This window comes from Amblyomma americanum, chromosome 10, assembly GCF_052857255.1.
Source record: "Amblyomma americanum isolate KBUSLIRL-KWMA chromosome 10, ASM5285725v1, whole genome shotgun sequence".
Taxonomy (NCBI): Eukaryota; Metazoa; Arthropoda; class Arachnida; order Ixodida; family Ixodidae; genus Amblyomma; species Amblyomma americanum.
The window spans coordinates 63,637,839-63,652,077 of NC_135506.1; the positions used below are offsets into that span (position 1 = coordinate 63,637,839).

At 47.3% G+C, this 14,239-nt stretch overlaps 1 protein-coding gene and 1 pseudogene across 1 annotated transcript in view; both read right to left on the reverse strand.

Moving 5' to 3' along the window:
- The window catches only part of LOC144108356 (uncharacterized), a 53,528-nt gene extending 39,289 nt beyond the window's left edge, over window positions 1-14,239 (reverse strand). Inside the window, exons 1-3 of the mRNA XM_077641611.1 lie at window positions 14,094-14,239; window positions 5,151-5,208; window positions 3-133 (exon numbers count right to left, since the gene is read on the reverse strand). Of these exons, the coding sequence (XP_077497737.1) occupies window positions 3-15 (13 nt within the window). The 5' untranslated portion in view covers window positions 16-133; window positions 5,151-5,208; window positions 14,094-14,239. The remainder of the gene's footprint in view (window positions 1-2; window positions 134-5,150; window positions 5,209-14,093) is intronic.
- LOC144108357 (uncharacterized) lies at window positions 9,621-11,324 on the reverse strand (annotated as a pseudogene).

A 14,239-nucleotide genomic window follows, 5' to 3' on the forward strand; every position in this document is an offset into this window, starting at 1 on the left:
ACCTTCTTCCATCATGCCACTCCTGCGTATACCAGTTTGGAGATGGCTATTGCTTCGATTCTTTCATATGCCAGACAACTACCATGGCTGCATAGCTCCAGCGGGTCGGGAAGCTCCGCCTACTGTGGTGGGGCTGTGAAGGAGAAGCGACCTTTCAGCATAGAAAAAGTGATGAGAGGAGAGGAAAAGGAACAAAAATGCTGAAAGTCAAATTTTGACTATAGTTAACTCAGCTTCCACAAAGCGCATGAAAAAAATTCTTGCTGGAGGATATTTGTGAAGAGGCGTCCTTCAACATCATAGGCATACTGCAACTTTGTTAGAGCCCTTCTCAGATCCCATTTAAAGGCACCGAGTGTAAACCTTCAATGTAGTATATAATACCATTAATGGGTTAATGCTCATTTATGCGGAGCTGGTCATTTTCAACTTACATTCATAGATCCCTGGGACTGATGTCAACAGATGCTGACACCAATGGAGCTTGTTCAATCAAGCCAGGTTGCTCTCCCCGAGCAACTTCTTGCGACCAATCATTAATTTAACTGTCACGTGCCCTGGTGGGTAGTTTGCTCAATGTCCGGTGGGCAGGTTGTGAAGATGCCCTAAGGTCATGTAACCTAGGTGGCCCACCTGCCACCTAAGTTGCTTTTCTGCGGATTTTTTCGTGGATTTTTTTCCTCACGAACAATGACACCGATAATGATGATGCCGCCTTTTCTGCCACATGAGCTTCTTATTGCTATCATGTTAAAAGTGCAAGAATGACAAAAAGACGTGTCTTTATCTTGTATGTGTCTTTTCGTCCTCGTTTTTGCCGTGTTAATTTTCCATTAGGAGGTGGCAACGTGGTCCACGCATCTTTCTTCCGATGCTACAAAACACTCTTTATGCACCTTCTTGGCCTATATCCCCCCCTCCATGCTCTGTGTGGAAGCCAGCAAGTTGGTATAGTAGGAGGTAAGTCAGAACTAAATGGCAGCACCATCTGACAGGACAACGCATCCTTACAAAAGCGGTCAAGTGATATTACGTTGGACGATAACCGCCGAAGGTGACACTGGTGACCCTATTGTAATCAGGATGTGATCGTGCGTTATGTTTCTCCGCAGACCACCTGTTGTTGCTCTTTCAACAAGAAAACCTCCCCACTAGCACCACTGTTTGCTGTCAAATTGAGGTCCTTGAATCTGCAACGTTTTGTTACTTGTTTTTGGGAAAAATGTAATTGAATTACCCAGAACAATACTGTTTGAAAAAGTAATCAACTAAATAAAATTTGCACCATAAAATGTCTCCACAATTGTAATCAATTACTTGTGAAGTGTTACGTTCAACTGTGGTTCGGAGAACATATCACCAAAATAAAAAGCCCGAAGCAAGCACGCTATGTTTTGTCCTCATAGGCTGCTACAAGGGTGATGCACCTTACTCTCTGCTCCAGCTGGGCACAGTCAGACTAGCAACCTGAAAATTTTCAAAGATGGCTCCATGTATTACTCTGCCAGTGACAGAGCGGCAAGGCACCATGCGATTGGCTAAAAGGCACTCTATGTATCTTTTCGCCATGTTGGTTGACTCCTCCTACTCTCTGCAGTGAGTTTAAGGAAAAAAACATGGGATCCTGGATGTTTCACACAAATTAATAAAGAAATCGCCACACAGGATGATCCAAAGTTTCTGAGAATGCTCGCAGCGAGGAGATCAAGTTCCCATGATGAAAGGACGAACTCTTAATTCTCCTTATTGCATCTTTAATACAAGTTCATTCCAAAAAATTTGCTGGGGTGCTTATAAGGTATTGTGCAATGACATGACAGTAGCATAATGCCTACTTGCTTGAAGAGCTAAGGTTGCCGGCTTAGCATATTAATCAGCAAAAGTTGATTGGCACTGGTTGATTGGCCCTCCATTTTCCACTTAAGCCACCCCATGTTACCGTGGCAACCACCCTCAGGTTGCGCATTCCTTAGCTCGCTTCAGAACCTCCCCTGTTCACGATAGCCATTCTCTGGGTTTTTCTTGTGGCAGCCACCTTCCAGCTTCCTTCACGGATGTCCCTCTCCACTTTCTCACCTGCAAACTGTGATGGGTGGCATACACAACACTATGCTGCCGGGCACTTTTTCTTCACGAGGGGGATTTAATGCTAACACATTAAAAATTTCAAAGGCAAAAAATACTAAACATATGAAGAGGCTAGTAAAAGGTCACCATACCATGCCTTGCAGTACAACAGCAAAGACAGAGTCCAATGCTGTATGCACACTCATAGACACGGGCTTGCTGAAGCAATTGCACAGTTCTTGACTTTCAGTCGCAGTTAAATGCATAGTTGTTAGGGCTGGCACCTTCACTGCCCTGCTATGTCCATACACGCCTGGCGTCCAAGTCCACAGGTATGCTTTGTTAGAGAGTATTACTTATCCTATGCTAGAATTGGTCACTGCTGATCGGTGAGAATTCTTTTGAAGCTGTGCTAGTCTGTGAGCATTATAATGGCTCCTTGATGTGAGGTCCAATGTGCAGAAAAGTGAAGAGAGCAATGCACCGTACCTAAAACAAAGGCACAATGTTGCAAGCAGCTGTACTTTATTCCTCCAACCATTCCACATGCATATAGTGGGTGCTCATCATTTCCATGCAAGGAAGAGTTGTAAAACAGAACGAAAGAGTATTTATGGTTTCCAGTACTGCAACTAATATAATTAGATGGCAGGTAAACTATTACAAAGTAGCATAGCACTATTGGTGAGTTCCTTCTTTTAATGAAAAAAGAATTGCTGATACGAGTAAAATGTTTGTCCACAAACTAAATCACGATCAACTATATAGAAGAACAGAACATGTACAGTGGTCTCTGAGCTCCCGGCAAGATGTCAGAGCTTTTTTGAATGGCCACTTCAGTAACACACGATCACAGTTTCCTGTGAAAAAGAGCAGTTCCTATGCATGCCATACAGGTGTCCCTTTCTCTCTTTGAGAGATGGTTGCTTTTCCCGATCGTCCACTGACCAGTCGCAACACTGAAAAAAATCACTTTTTGACATTTCACTGTCAAACAAGCTAGGGGCTTCAAAATTCTTTATCTCATTATCAGCTTCTTTACATAACAAGACAAGCTTTAACAGCGGTCTACATTTCGTCACGGAGGAGTTCTGTTCCGCAGTCCTGAATGCGGGTGAAGCTCCACTGCAGACTGGAGTTGTGTCCGACACTACAGAGGTCATTGCTCAACACAAAAGATACATATTTTCTAGAAAGGTTAGGCAGGGTTTAACCGCGGTTATAGCCAAAGGTCAATCTCTGGCTCTGGCAAGGCTAAACACACAGTCCCGACACTTTTTTCATGGCTAATGAGGCAAGCGTGGCTACTCGACATTTATATAAGTGACATATGTCGACACCACTTCACATGACCTGACAGAAGTACCACCTCAACGAAACTCATTTAAGGCAAAATGAACCTATGGTTTCGAGCATTTATTAAGTTCCTTTTTTTGAGGCTCTTTGAAATGAAATGTCGGAGCTGCTTGTTACGGCCATGATAGGTGCAACAAAAAATATTTTTTTCCCCATTGTGCTTTTTACTATTTGTGACAAGAATTCCCAAAAAGTGTACAGCTGCTACATTCACCGAAAAACTGGCCCCATACAGGAGCAAATCATTCTAGTTCTGCGTTCCTCATGGTCATAGCAAATTCCCTTCTCCTTCCCATGCCCCGTGAGCTCTTGTGCAAGCAAACTTTGGCACGCTTAGAAAAAAATTGAAGCGGACACTTAAGCTCTGCCATAAGAATACAACATGATACCTAATGGGTAATGGCCCATATATGCAGAATTGGGTATTCCCTACTTAACATTCATAGAACCCTGGGAGTCCTCAGAGCACTCCTGGTGCAATTGTTGAGCAGTTAAGCGGTGTCGCTGCCCTGCAATGGCAGACGCTGCCACCGAAGGAACTTGTTTGATACTGGTTGCTCTTCCTAGCCAAGGATTACTGAAACACAGACCTGCACAGACGGCACTGCTCCAGCGTGCACACTCCAGTTCATGCCTTTTGAAACCCGGATAGAAACACTACCAGCGGTGTGGCGCTAATATATATACCCGATTGGAAAACGGCCTCCTCTATCATTTTATTTCAAGCAGGGCAGTTTAATCATACAACCTCGTAATGATTATTATCCATTTATCTGAGTTTATCTATGCTAGGCACGGTGGTGCTAACAAAAAGAAATTAGTGGCCAGAAAGAAAGAAGCATTTTACACTTTACAAAAGCGGAAAACGTCGTTATTATGGCGATTTTCATTCCTGACGTTACGATAGCAGAGAAAGACAAAATAAATGTATTGAATAGCACGCACAAAATGGCAGACAATAACGATGACCACAGCAGACGAGCAGGACAATCGAGTATCGTCAACGGCCAAAAAGCTAATGAAAGTTGGCGCACGCAGTTTTAAAAGGCCTCGTCATATATGCTGGTCTCTAGTTCAGGTCTTGTTCCTAGCAACCTCTCGCAACCAGTAATTACTAATTTAACTACCACCTGCGATGGTGGAGAGTTTGCTCGCAATCCCTTGGGCAGGTTGCACTGACGCCACAAGGTGACATGACCTAGCTGGCCCACCTACCTCCTAGGTAACTTCTCCAGGAATTTTGCGCTCACGTTCAACGACACCGCCGGATTTTCTGCGACACGAGCTCCCTAATACTAACGTGTTAAAATCTAGGCAGGGATGCTGCTGACTAGTTGTGTGCAGCACTTTCATCGCGGTGGGGTGCCGCCGGATATTCTGCCCATCTTCACCACCTGCTTCGGGATTGTCCCCAGGTAGAAAAGGTGCCAAAGGCACCCCTGTGCTGTGCGATGTCAGTGCACGGTACAGATTCCGGGGTGGTCGAAATTATTCCGGAGCACTGCACAGCAGAACCTCTTTCTTCCTTTCCTTCCTCCTTAATCCCTTCCCTCACTGCATGGTTCGGCTAGCTCTCTACCGAGATTAGTAAACACAGCTACTGCACCATTTCCTTTCTTCAAAAACCAATTTTCATTTTCATTTTCAAGAAAATGCCCGGCTGTTACATACGGAAGCTACACTGATTGCTGCATGACAGAATCGAAACAAAAAAAATAGCAACTCACCTGTTTTGCGACTCAGCAGGTGGCAAACTTCACCTCGTCCATGTCACCGCCATCACAGCTGTAAGCAAACACATAACATCAAATCCTCTTACGCGTTGAAGATTTAACACAAATAAAAGGCTCATGGTGAAGCAGCTCCTCAAAGAGCAAGTAAACCAGATTGAGACCCTACCCGACATTTTCAAGTTTGCGCGAGTAAAGCCAAACAATTGACATCGATGATGGACGAATTTTATATGTGAATACGGTCTGCCCTATGCTGAAAGCATTCACCAGGACAAATATACAGAACCCACCAAAACAACTGTTCTGCTTGCAGCATTCAATGATCATGGAAACAAAAATGCTGCGTATTCCGCTTGAGATTACAGATTGGATTGCGCGCAATTATATGGTACGGACGAGAACGTTGATTGGTTAAACTGATGATAGAGAGAGAGAATAAACTTTATTTCGCTCTAGTTTTGTTTGTCTGCGGTGTCAGATGACTTGGGTCATCTTCTCTTGCACAGGGTCGTCTGCCCCTATTCCAGGGCTCCGCTGGATGCCGCCGCCAGCTTGGCCCGCCGGATTAGACCAATCTGGTCGCACCGGCGGTCACTGGAGAGCAATCCCTCCCACTGCTCTGCACTCGGGTTTGGCAAGGCTGGGACTACGGGTATTCTCGGGCATTCCCACGAAATATAATATAGCGTAGGCGTTTCGTTACACCATGGACATGTATCTTTATATTGCGTGGGGTGAATTTTGCTTAGTATATGTAGGTTACGGTAGGTACCCATTTACAGCTGTCTCCAAGCTACAGCCTCTTCCCTACTAAGTAATTTGTGTGGTGTGGGTAGCGTCTTCTGACCCCCTTAAAATAATCTAAAATCGCCGTATATCGCTGAGGGATAGGTACGAAAACCTCGGGGAAGCTCGGCTTTTCGTATGCTCTCGAGCTACCCTGTCGGCCTCTTGGTTGCCTACCACTCCTTCGTGACCTGGCGTCCATACTATCGTATGCAAAAGTGGTCTTCCTTGCTTATCCTTCTGGGGTGCGCCGCAAGAGCGGAGTATGCGGAGTGGGCAGCGGCTGATTCTGCCGTTCATATAGTTTCGGTAGGCTGCTTGCGAGTCTGATATAATCGTTAAAGACTGCTTGGACCGGTAGCCCTCCGCTGCAGCTAGAGCTACGGCCGCATCTTTGGCCTCGACTACCGTGCAGTCGTTTACAGATGCGCTAGTGATCTCGCATAGGTCCGAGCCTATCAACGTCGCCAACATGTTGTAATTGCCTTGTGCTGGAATTTTGGTGTATGTGGCTGCGTCCACATACACCGTTGTGTCTCTCAGGGCTAGTGTTCTTTGTATATGACGGCTCTAGCCGCTCTGCATGCAGTGTGCAGATTTGTGTCCATATTTTTAGGCAGTGGAGCCGCCTTTGATATTTGTCTGTGTTCGTAGGGTATTGTGTCTGTCCTTTGAATTTCTACTAGTGCTCCTTTGCAACCCAGTTTTCTTAATACTTCCTTGCCCGTTGGTGTAAGCATTAAACGTTGTAGCTGGGTAACAAGCTGAGCTCTTTTGAGCTTGTCTAGCGTGTTTAGGAGTCCTAGGGCCATCAACATTTCGGTTGGTGTGCTGTTTGGTAATTGTAGGGCAGCTTTGTAGGTGCGGCGTAGGATTGCTTCTGCTTGTTGTGTTTCTCCTTGGCTAAAGTTAAAGTAGGGAAGACTATAGGTCATCCTGCTCACCACTAGGCCCCTTACGAGTTTAAGCATGTCTTCCTCGCTCATGCCGTATCATTTCTCCGAGACCCACTTAATCATGCGAGCAACCCGTAGTGTCGATGCTTTTAGTAGGGCGAAAGTGTGAGTACAGCGCTGGTTCAATTGTATCCACATTCCTAAGATTCTAATCATGGGTTTCTCTGGGATCGGTTTGCCTTCTAGGTAGATTTCGAGATTTAGCTCGTCGTCGTCTGCCAGAACCGTGCGATTCTGTTTGCCTTGCCAGACAAGGAGAATTTCCGATTTTTCTGTTGAGCACGCGAGGTCTCTGGCCTTGACATAGTTTTCTACGCATGTCGCGACTTCTTGAAGTTTCTCTTCATTTTCCTCTAGCGACCCTCTGGTCATCCAGATTGTGATATCGTCAGCGTACATGGCGTGGTGTATGCCGTTGATTGTTTCTAATTGTTCAGCTAACCAAATCATCACTATGTTAAAGAGCGTGGGAGAGATGACTGAGCCCTGGGGTGTTCCTTTGTTTGGGGTGGAGAATTTGCCCGATCTAAGTTCTCCTAGTCAAATCGTAGCTGTTCTGTCTAAAAGAAATGCTTTAACATAGCCATGGCTCCTCCTCCCACAGTTTAGGTCGTCTAGACCCGTAAGGATGGCGTCATGGCTGACATTGTCGAAAGCTCCCTTTATATCAAGTGCCATTATAACGTGTTCCCCATTGTAGGGTACTCCTAAGAGTACTTGTTCGATTTGGAGAAGTATATCCTGGGTGGATAGTGTGGCTCGGAAACCAAACAGAGTGGGGGTACAGCTCATTATCCTCCATATACTGTTGTAGCCTGCGCGTTACCACTCTCTCGTATGGTTTGACTAAGCGCAAGGTGAGCGATATTGGTCTTAGATTTTCAATCTGTAGCTTTTTGCCCGGTTTAGGAATCATGACTACCTCGGCATGTTTCCATTCCGCCGGTACCGTTTCCGCTTCCGAATGTGTATTGAGAAATTCAGTTAGTTCCTCTACCAGGGTGTCGCTAAGGTTGCGGATGAGCGCGTTTGTAACTTTGTCCGCGCCTGGGGCCGTATTTTTAGTCGCGCACTGCATAGCCGCGTAAACTTCCTCCCTCATAATGGGTCTGTCTAGATCGTTATTTTCTTTGCCCCTGTACCCGTCCGTGTAGGCTGCCGGGTTTGAGTCCCCGTAGCATTTAACGCGAACCTTCTCGAGGAGCTCCGCATCCGGTCCTTCGTAATGATGGACCAGGCGGTATATGGCCTTATTATTTTCCGATATAGTTTTGTTTGGGTCCATGAGCGCCTTGAGAATACGCCAAGTTCTCGCTGTGCTCAGGGTCCCGTTAAGGGAATCGCTAAATTGCTGCCAATTTTGCCTCGCCAGTAGGGTGGCGTGCTCTTCGGCCTTCACCGTAATCTCCGCAATTTTGTTTCAATTTCTTGTTGGTACGTTTGGTACTTCCACCTTTTGGTGAGCCCTCGCCTAGTCTCCCAAAGCCCTAGTAACCTTGTGTCTACTTCGGGTGTTTGGGTCGTTTTCGCTACCTCTTTGGTGAAATGGTTCCGTTTTCCTTTTAGCATTTTAGCCCAATCCTCGATTGATTGCATCCCCTTTTTTTCTAGTTTGTGACATGCCTTTCGGAAGGCATCAGTAATTTTCGCGGTTCCTAATTGATGTTTAAGTCTTTCGGAAGAGATTTGCGCTTTTATGATGTAATGATCGCTACCTAGATTCTCCATTAAGTTTTCCCATTGCGCCAGCTCCGTACCGCAAGTAAAAGTGAGGTCGGGGCTCGTGTTGTTATTGAAGCTGTTGCCTGTTCTAGTCGGGGAGTCTGGGTCTGTGAGGAGCTCGCATTCGGTAATTTCGGCCGCCTCTGCGATTGCCTTCCCCTTGGCGTCGATAGTCCTGTATCCCCAGATCTCGTTCCTAGCATTGAAGTCTCCTAAAATTATTAGGCGTTGTCCTTTGCTAGTTTTCGCGCGCCCTGAAACAGTTCCTTAAATTTTGCTTTCCTTTGTTTCGGAGGGTTATACACGTTTATATGAACATGCTGCTGCGTTTGCTCTTCTTTTTGGGTATAATTTTGACTATTTTGTGTTCTACGTCCGTTTCCTCAATTCTGTCATGACTGATGGCCACCAACGATTTACTGACCAGGATGGCCATCCTGCCCTGTTCGTTCGGCTTGTAGCACATGTAACCTGATAGTGTGGGGGTTGCGCCAGTCTCCTGAAGCGCTATAACGTCCGGTGGGGTGTCGTGTGTGTATATGTATTGTTGCAGTAGGCCCTGTTTTCAGTGGTAGCCTCTACAGTTCCGCTGCCAGATGTTGAAGTATTCTTTCCTTCTTTTAGTCGTTCTGGCCATATTAGTTTTTAGCGGTGGTGTTCTTCTGGGCATCTAGGGCAGCGAGGCCTGGACGGTGAAAGTGGTGGGCCTTTTCTTTTATATTTCTCGAAAATTCTTGCTTTCTGAGATTACTTCTTACTTCAGAAAACTGTGATTGTGTTTGCTGCATAAATTGTTGTAACAGAGACAGGGTTCGTACAAGCTATACAGAAAAAAATTCAAGGATATTCAAGGACTTTCAAGGCCCTTCTAGGAGGTTTTCAAGGACTTGCTACGAAGCTGTATTTCGTAGTTTCGCAACACAAATGTATTTTTAAAAAAAAATATCTTTATTGCACTCAATGTAGGATAACATATCAGTCAAGACGCACCAAGGAAAGTTCAAGAGACCTCCTGAAGCTTTGCCTCAATCTCTTTGTTGAGGTTTAACAATTGCTCAGCCTTCGCTGCTTTTCTCATAGAATTTGATTTATGTAAGTGAGGTCATTGGCTGCTTCCGCCTTTTCAGCATAGTCGTCTGCTGATGCAGTCAGATCGCTAACAGCTGCTTCCAGTATCTTCCTTTTTTTATTGAGGCTGTCAAGCTGGTCCTCAGCACAGCGCTTTTTTGACTGCTTGACACATTCTTGTTCCAGCCTTTTCTGGGCTTCCAAGTAAGCACTATAATGATGCCTTGCAGCTGATACCGCCTTCCTCAAATCTTTTGTGATGACAATGTTAAAGATACCACCTGCTTTTTCCACTGCATCGCACACAATTCGTTGTGAGATGTAAGAGAGGCCTTTCAAGTTCTCTACAGAGATCTGTCGGTTTATGCTAAAGCCTCTCTCAACAGTTGCCTGACCATGGCTTAGCACAAGCAAAGATTTTACAACTTTCCACAGCTCTGCATAAGAAGCATTGAACTGCAGAAGTTCACTAAAAAAGGTGTCCAGACTGGTGGCTTTCTCGAAAAGCCGCAGTTGATGTTTTTCTTGCAACAGCTCCGTGTACTCTGCAAGTACAGAGTCTCGACGCTGATCTGTCAGCCTCCCTGCCGCAATGAGTGCTTCCAACACTTTCTTGAGGCCTACCAGGCACTCATTAGGCCTGCAGCACATTTGTCGAGGGTCAAGCGAGGAAAGGCCTCTAACCACTGTGAACCTCAAGGGGCTCTTCTCAAGGACCTTCTTCGTCACTGTGACTAGGAACTGCTTACACTCCATCTTGAACTGAAATATATCTTTTGCACTTGCATTGCACTTCTTCAGAATTTGTTCGACTGTGTGACCAACATCCACTTTTTCCAGTGGTGTATGATTCTTTGGGTCCTCTATATCAATTTGCAGCATGCCAGTGATCCCCGTTGCTGAAGACAATGTAGAACACTTGATAAATTTTGTCATTAACTTTCTGACTATCGTCTCCAAGTCTCTCGCCAGAAGAAATAACATCGGTTTGTCTGTTTGGAATTCCATTAGGAATGGCTTCAGTGTGGCAGCAACACTAAGAGCAAAATTCAGCTTTGCCACTACTAATGTGTCCTGAATGAATTCAACAATGTTCTGAAAAGACACACTTTGGCAGACTCACTTGCTTCTTCCTTGCGGATTCCACAAACTTCTTCACATCACACCAGAGTTCCAGAGCTCTTTCGATGACTGCCACATTCTCAACCCAGCGATGGGCAACATATTTCATAGGAAATACTGCCTTGCCAGTGAGTGCTGAAAAATCATGCCTCCTTGCAGGGGCACCCTCAAATAGTGCACTCAGACTGGACAAAAGGGTGTCGAGTCCCCACTTGCTCGCTATGACACCTGCCTTGTAGGCATTGTGCACAGTGTGGAGGCTGCAAGTACCCAAGTCAAGACAGTGGACTTGAAAGTTTTGCTGCAGGTGAGATTGCAGCATCTTGAAGAACTTCAGGTTCACGTTGGGTCCGTCCATTGAGATTTGAAGAATCTTCGCCAGTGGCAACGTTTCTAGTGCACTCAGAAGTTGGTCTTTAATATCCTCAGCCGTTGCGTGCCCCATGAAAACAGAAGTGTAGTACTTCGTTACCACCTTTCTGGACGAGTCCCAAAATTTTATGTGCACGTCCATTTGCTTCTCTTGAAGGCATTCGTTAGCAGACTCATCAAAAAGTACGACATAGTTCTCGCACCATTCTATATCTCGTTGCAGCGATGACAGAAAAAAAGGTCTGAGGCCGTGGCAGGTTATGTAAGCACATTTCTTCTCACCACATGAGAAGCCTTTAGCGATCTCGCTATCAGGAAACATGCGTTTAAACAACTCGCCTGCTTCCAACGACGATCTGTAGGAGCAGTGGGCTGTGACTAACATCAGCGTCCATAAAATTTCCGCATCTGTCACCAGCTCGTTTACCTTGCACGCGATGTTGACGTCAGACGACTGCGATGGAGTATCTACGGGTCGCGCGCTCGCGCTAGCGGAAAAATACTCGCGCACCGAACCTGCCGCTGCTCTCTTCATACAGGCGCTGTGCTTTGCGCTCTTCATGTGGCTTTTCAGTGCAGACTCGCCCATAGCAACAAGGTCGAAGCACTTCCCGCAAGGTTTGCATTTTGCTCGATGTGGATTCGTAGCATCCGGTGCCACCCAATCCTTGTAGGCGCTGTTACTGAGCCACGCGCTTTGAAATGTACACTTTCCGGGCATTTCTGCGGATCGCGGGATTGCTGCAGTCACACGCAGAGAACTGTCTAAACACGCGGCTGCAGAGAGTAACGTCAGCGTACGCACGTGCAACGCAAAACCACGAGACGCCGAACCAACGGCCGGTAATGTCGATGGCGATACGGCCGTACACTTTTGAACGGGCGATCACGCCACCTCAATGTGGCCAGCTGTCTAAAGGGCTCCACCAAACTTGTCAAACTTTCAAGAAATTTCGTGTAACGGTCAGTAGAAAAACTATGCGCTGAGAAAATAATCATTTTTCCACTTTATGCACGGGTTTCACACCGATTTTTTTTGTGTATATCGCGATTTCCATCCCGCACAGGAAATTTCAAGGACTTTCAAGGGTTAAAAAAAAAATTAAGCACTTCCAAGGGCCTTGAAAACGCAATTTCCAAATTCAAGGGTTTTCAAGGACCTGTGCGCACCCTGAGAGATTGCATCGTAGCTTGCATTTCTCCCTTGAATATTGAAAACACATCTCTGCTGTTGCATGGGTGGTGACGGTGTCCTAACAATTTGGGGCTGTGGGTGCGGAGGGCTGCCGGTCCTCAGTTCCTGCATTTCCCGTCTAACTGCGGCAATTTGTCTTTTTAGCTCTTCGTTACAGGCTAGCGATTGTTCTAGTTTCCTTCGCAGTTCTGCTTTTTCGGGGTCATCCTGTTGTTTAAGCGCGGGGGGATTTTGTTGTTTGTCCGAGTGCGGAGCAGTGTTGGAAGGACCTGCTCCCCAGCTTACCTTGGTGCCGGGTTTTTTTCTTCTTCTTGTTGAAGGGGTTACCGTTGGCCCAGGCCCCCTGTGGTGGTGGTGGTGGAGCCTAAGACCTCGAACAGCTCCGTGTTCGGCTCCTGGATCTCGAGCGGCTTAGCGACGAGGCGTCTCCCTCCGAGCTGAACCATCTCGGTTTCCTGGCGTCCCTGCTGCGGCGGCGACTCTGCCTGCCGCCGTCGTATCTCGCATTTTTCTTTAGGCGCTCTTGACATTCTCTGGAGCCAGTGACGTGGCCGCCCCCACAGATCATGCATTTTGGAGCGCATTGATGACCTTCGGTCGGGTTTTGCGTCCCGCATTGCTTGCATGCCTTGGCGTCCGGCGTCGGGCAAACGTCGGACCGGTGACCATGCTGGCAGCAAACGTGACAGTATTGTTTGGATGGTTGGTATGGAAAACATCTGAACTCGCCTCCGCCGTACATGACAAATTTGGGTACAAATGGTCCGTTGAAAATGATGACGACTGTCGTTGTCTTTCCCAATCTTCGGGCGCTATGGATGGTGACGCCTTGCGTGCGGGTCTACAGTTCGGTTTTCAGCTGTTCCGGCGTAGCTCCGGGAGGCACTCCGTGTATAACGCCACGGCGAGTCTTCTCGGGAGCGGCCACTTATATATGCGTTGTGTGTATGAGCGGCCGTCGAACGTGAGGCTGGTAATGCACCTCGCGGCTTCCTCGTTGGGTGTACTTACAATGATAATGTTGGATCCGGTCCGAATTCTAACGATCAGGTCCCGGCCCTGAAATTTGTGCCGACTTGCCTCGACTACTGCTTGGGCCACTTGATATTGGTGCAGCGACTTGACCAAAAGTCCCTTGGATCGCATTATAATCTTGTAATAAGCCTTGGGGAGCGGCGGCAGTCTCTGCCTTGGCCACCGCGGCTACCCGCCTTTTTGCTGTAGCGCGACGCCAGCTGCCGCGGAGAGCAAAGGTCACCTGGAACGGTCGGCGAACTCCCCGATGGAAAATTCCCGGCCGCGTTGCTGGCGGCGTTCCGTTCGTGTCTTCTCTGGCGTTTCTTCGTATTTCGGGATTCGTTGAGCTCCCAATTCGCTTGGTCTGCTCTTCGGGTTTCTTGTTGCAGCTGCATGTCCGAGTCCTCGTAGAAATCCCCGGCTGCCGACGCATCGGAGTCGGAGGCGCTATCGAGGTAGTCGTGATCAATTTCTGGCGGTTTCGGTAAATTCCTGGTCATTCCGGCAAGTTGTGCGTCTTCGGGGGATAAATTCTCATTGCGGGAGTCGAAATTGGGCTGCGTCTCCATCGCGGAGCGGCCCGGCTCACCGGCAGCGCCCGTAGTCGTCCTAGGTCACGCCTAGGCTTAGCGGCGCACGCTTCCCGCCAGAACACTCGGGGGTTTCAAGGTCTGGTAAGTTGCCAAAAAATAGACCTACCGTCCTGAAACCGGTGTCCGAGTGGTCCCGCTCGTCAGTACTCGTCGTTCCAACCAAAATTTGGTGGCCCGGTGGGGGTTGAGACTCCGTGGAGGTCGAAAAGTGCGGAGCCCATCCGACGCACGTCCGCACGAGCCAGCGTCCAT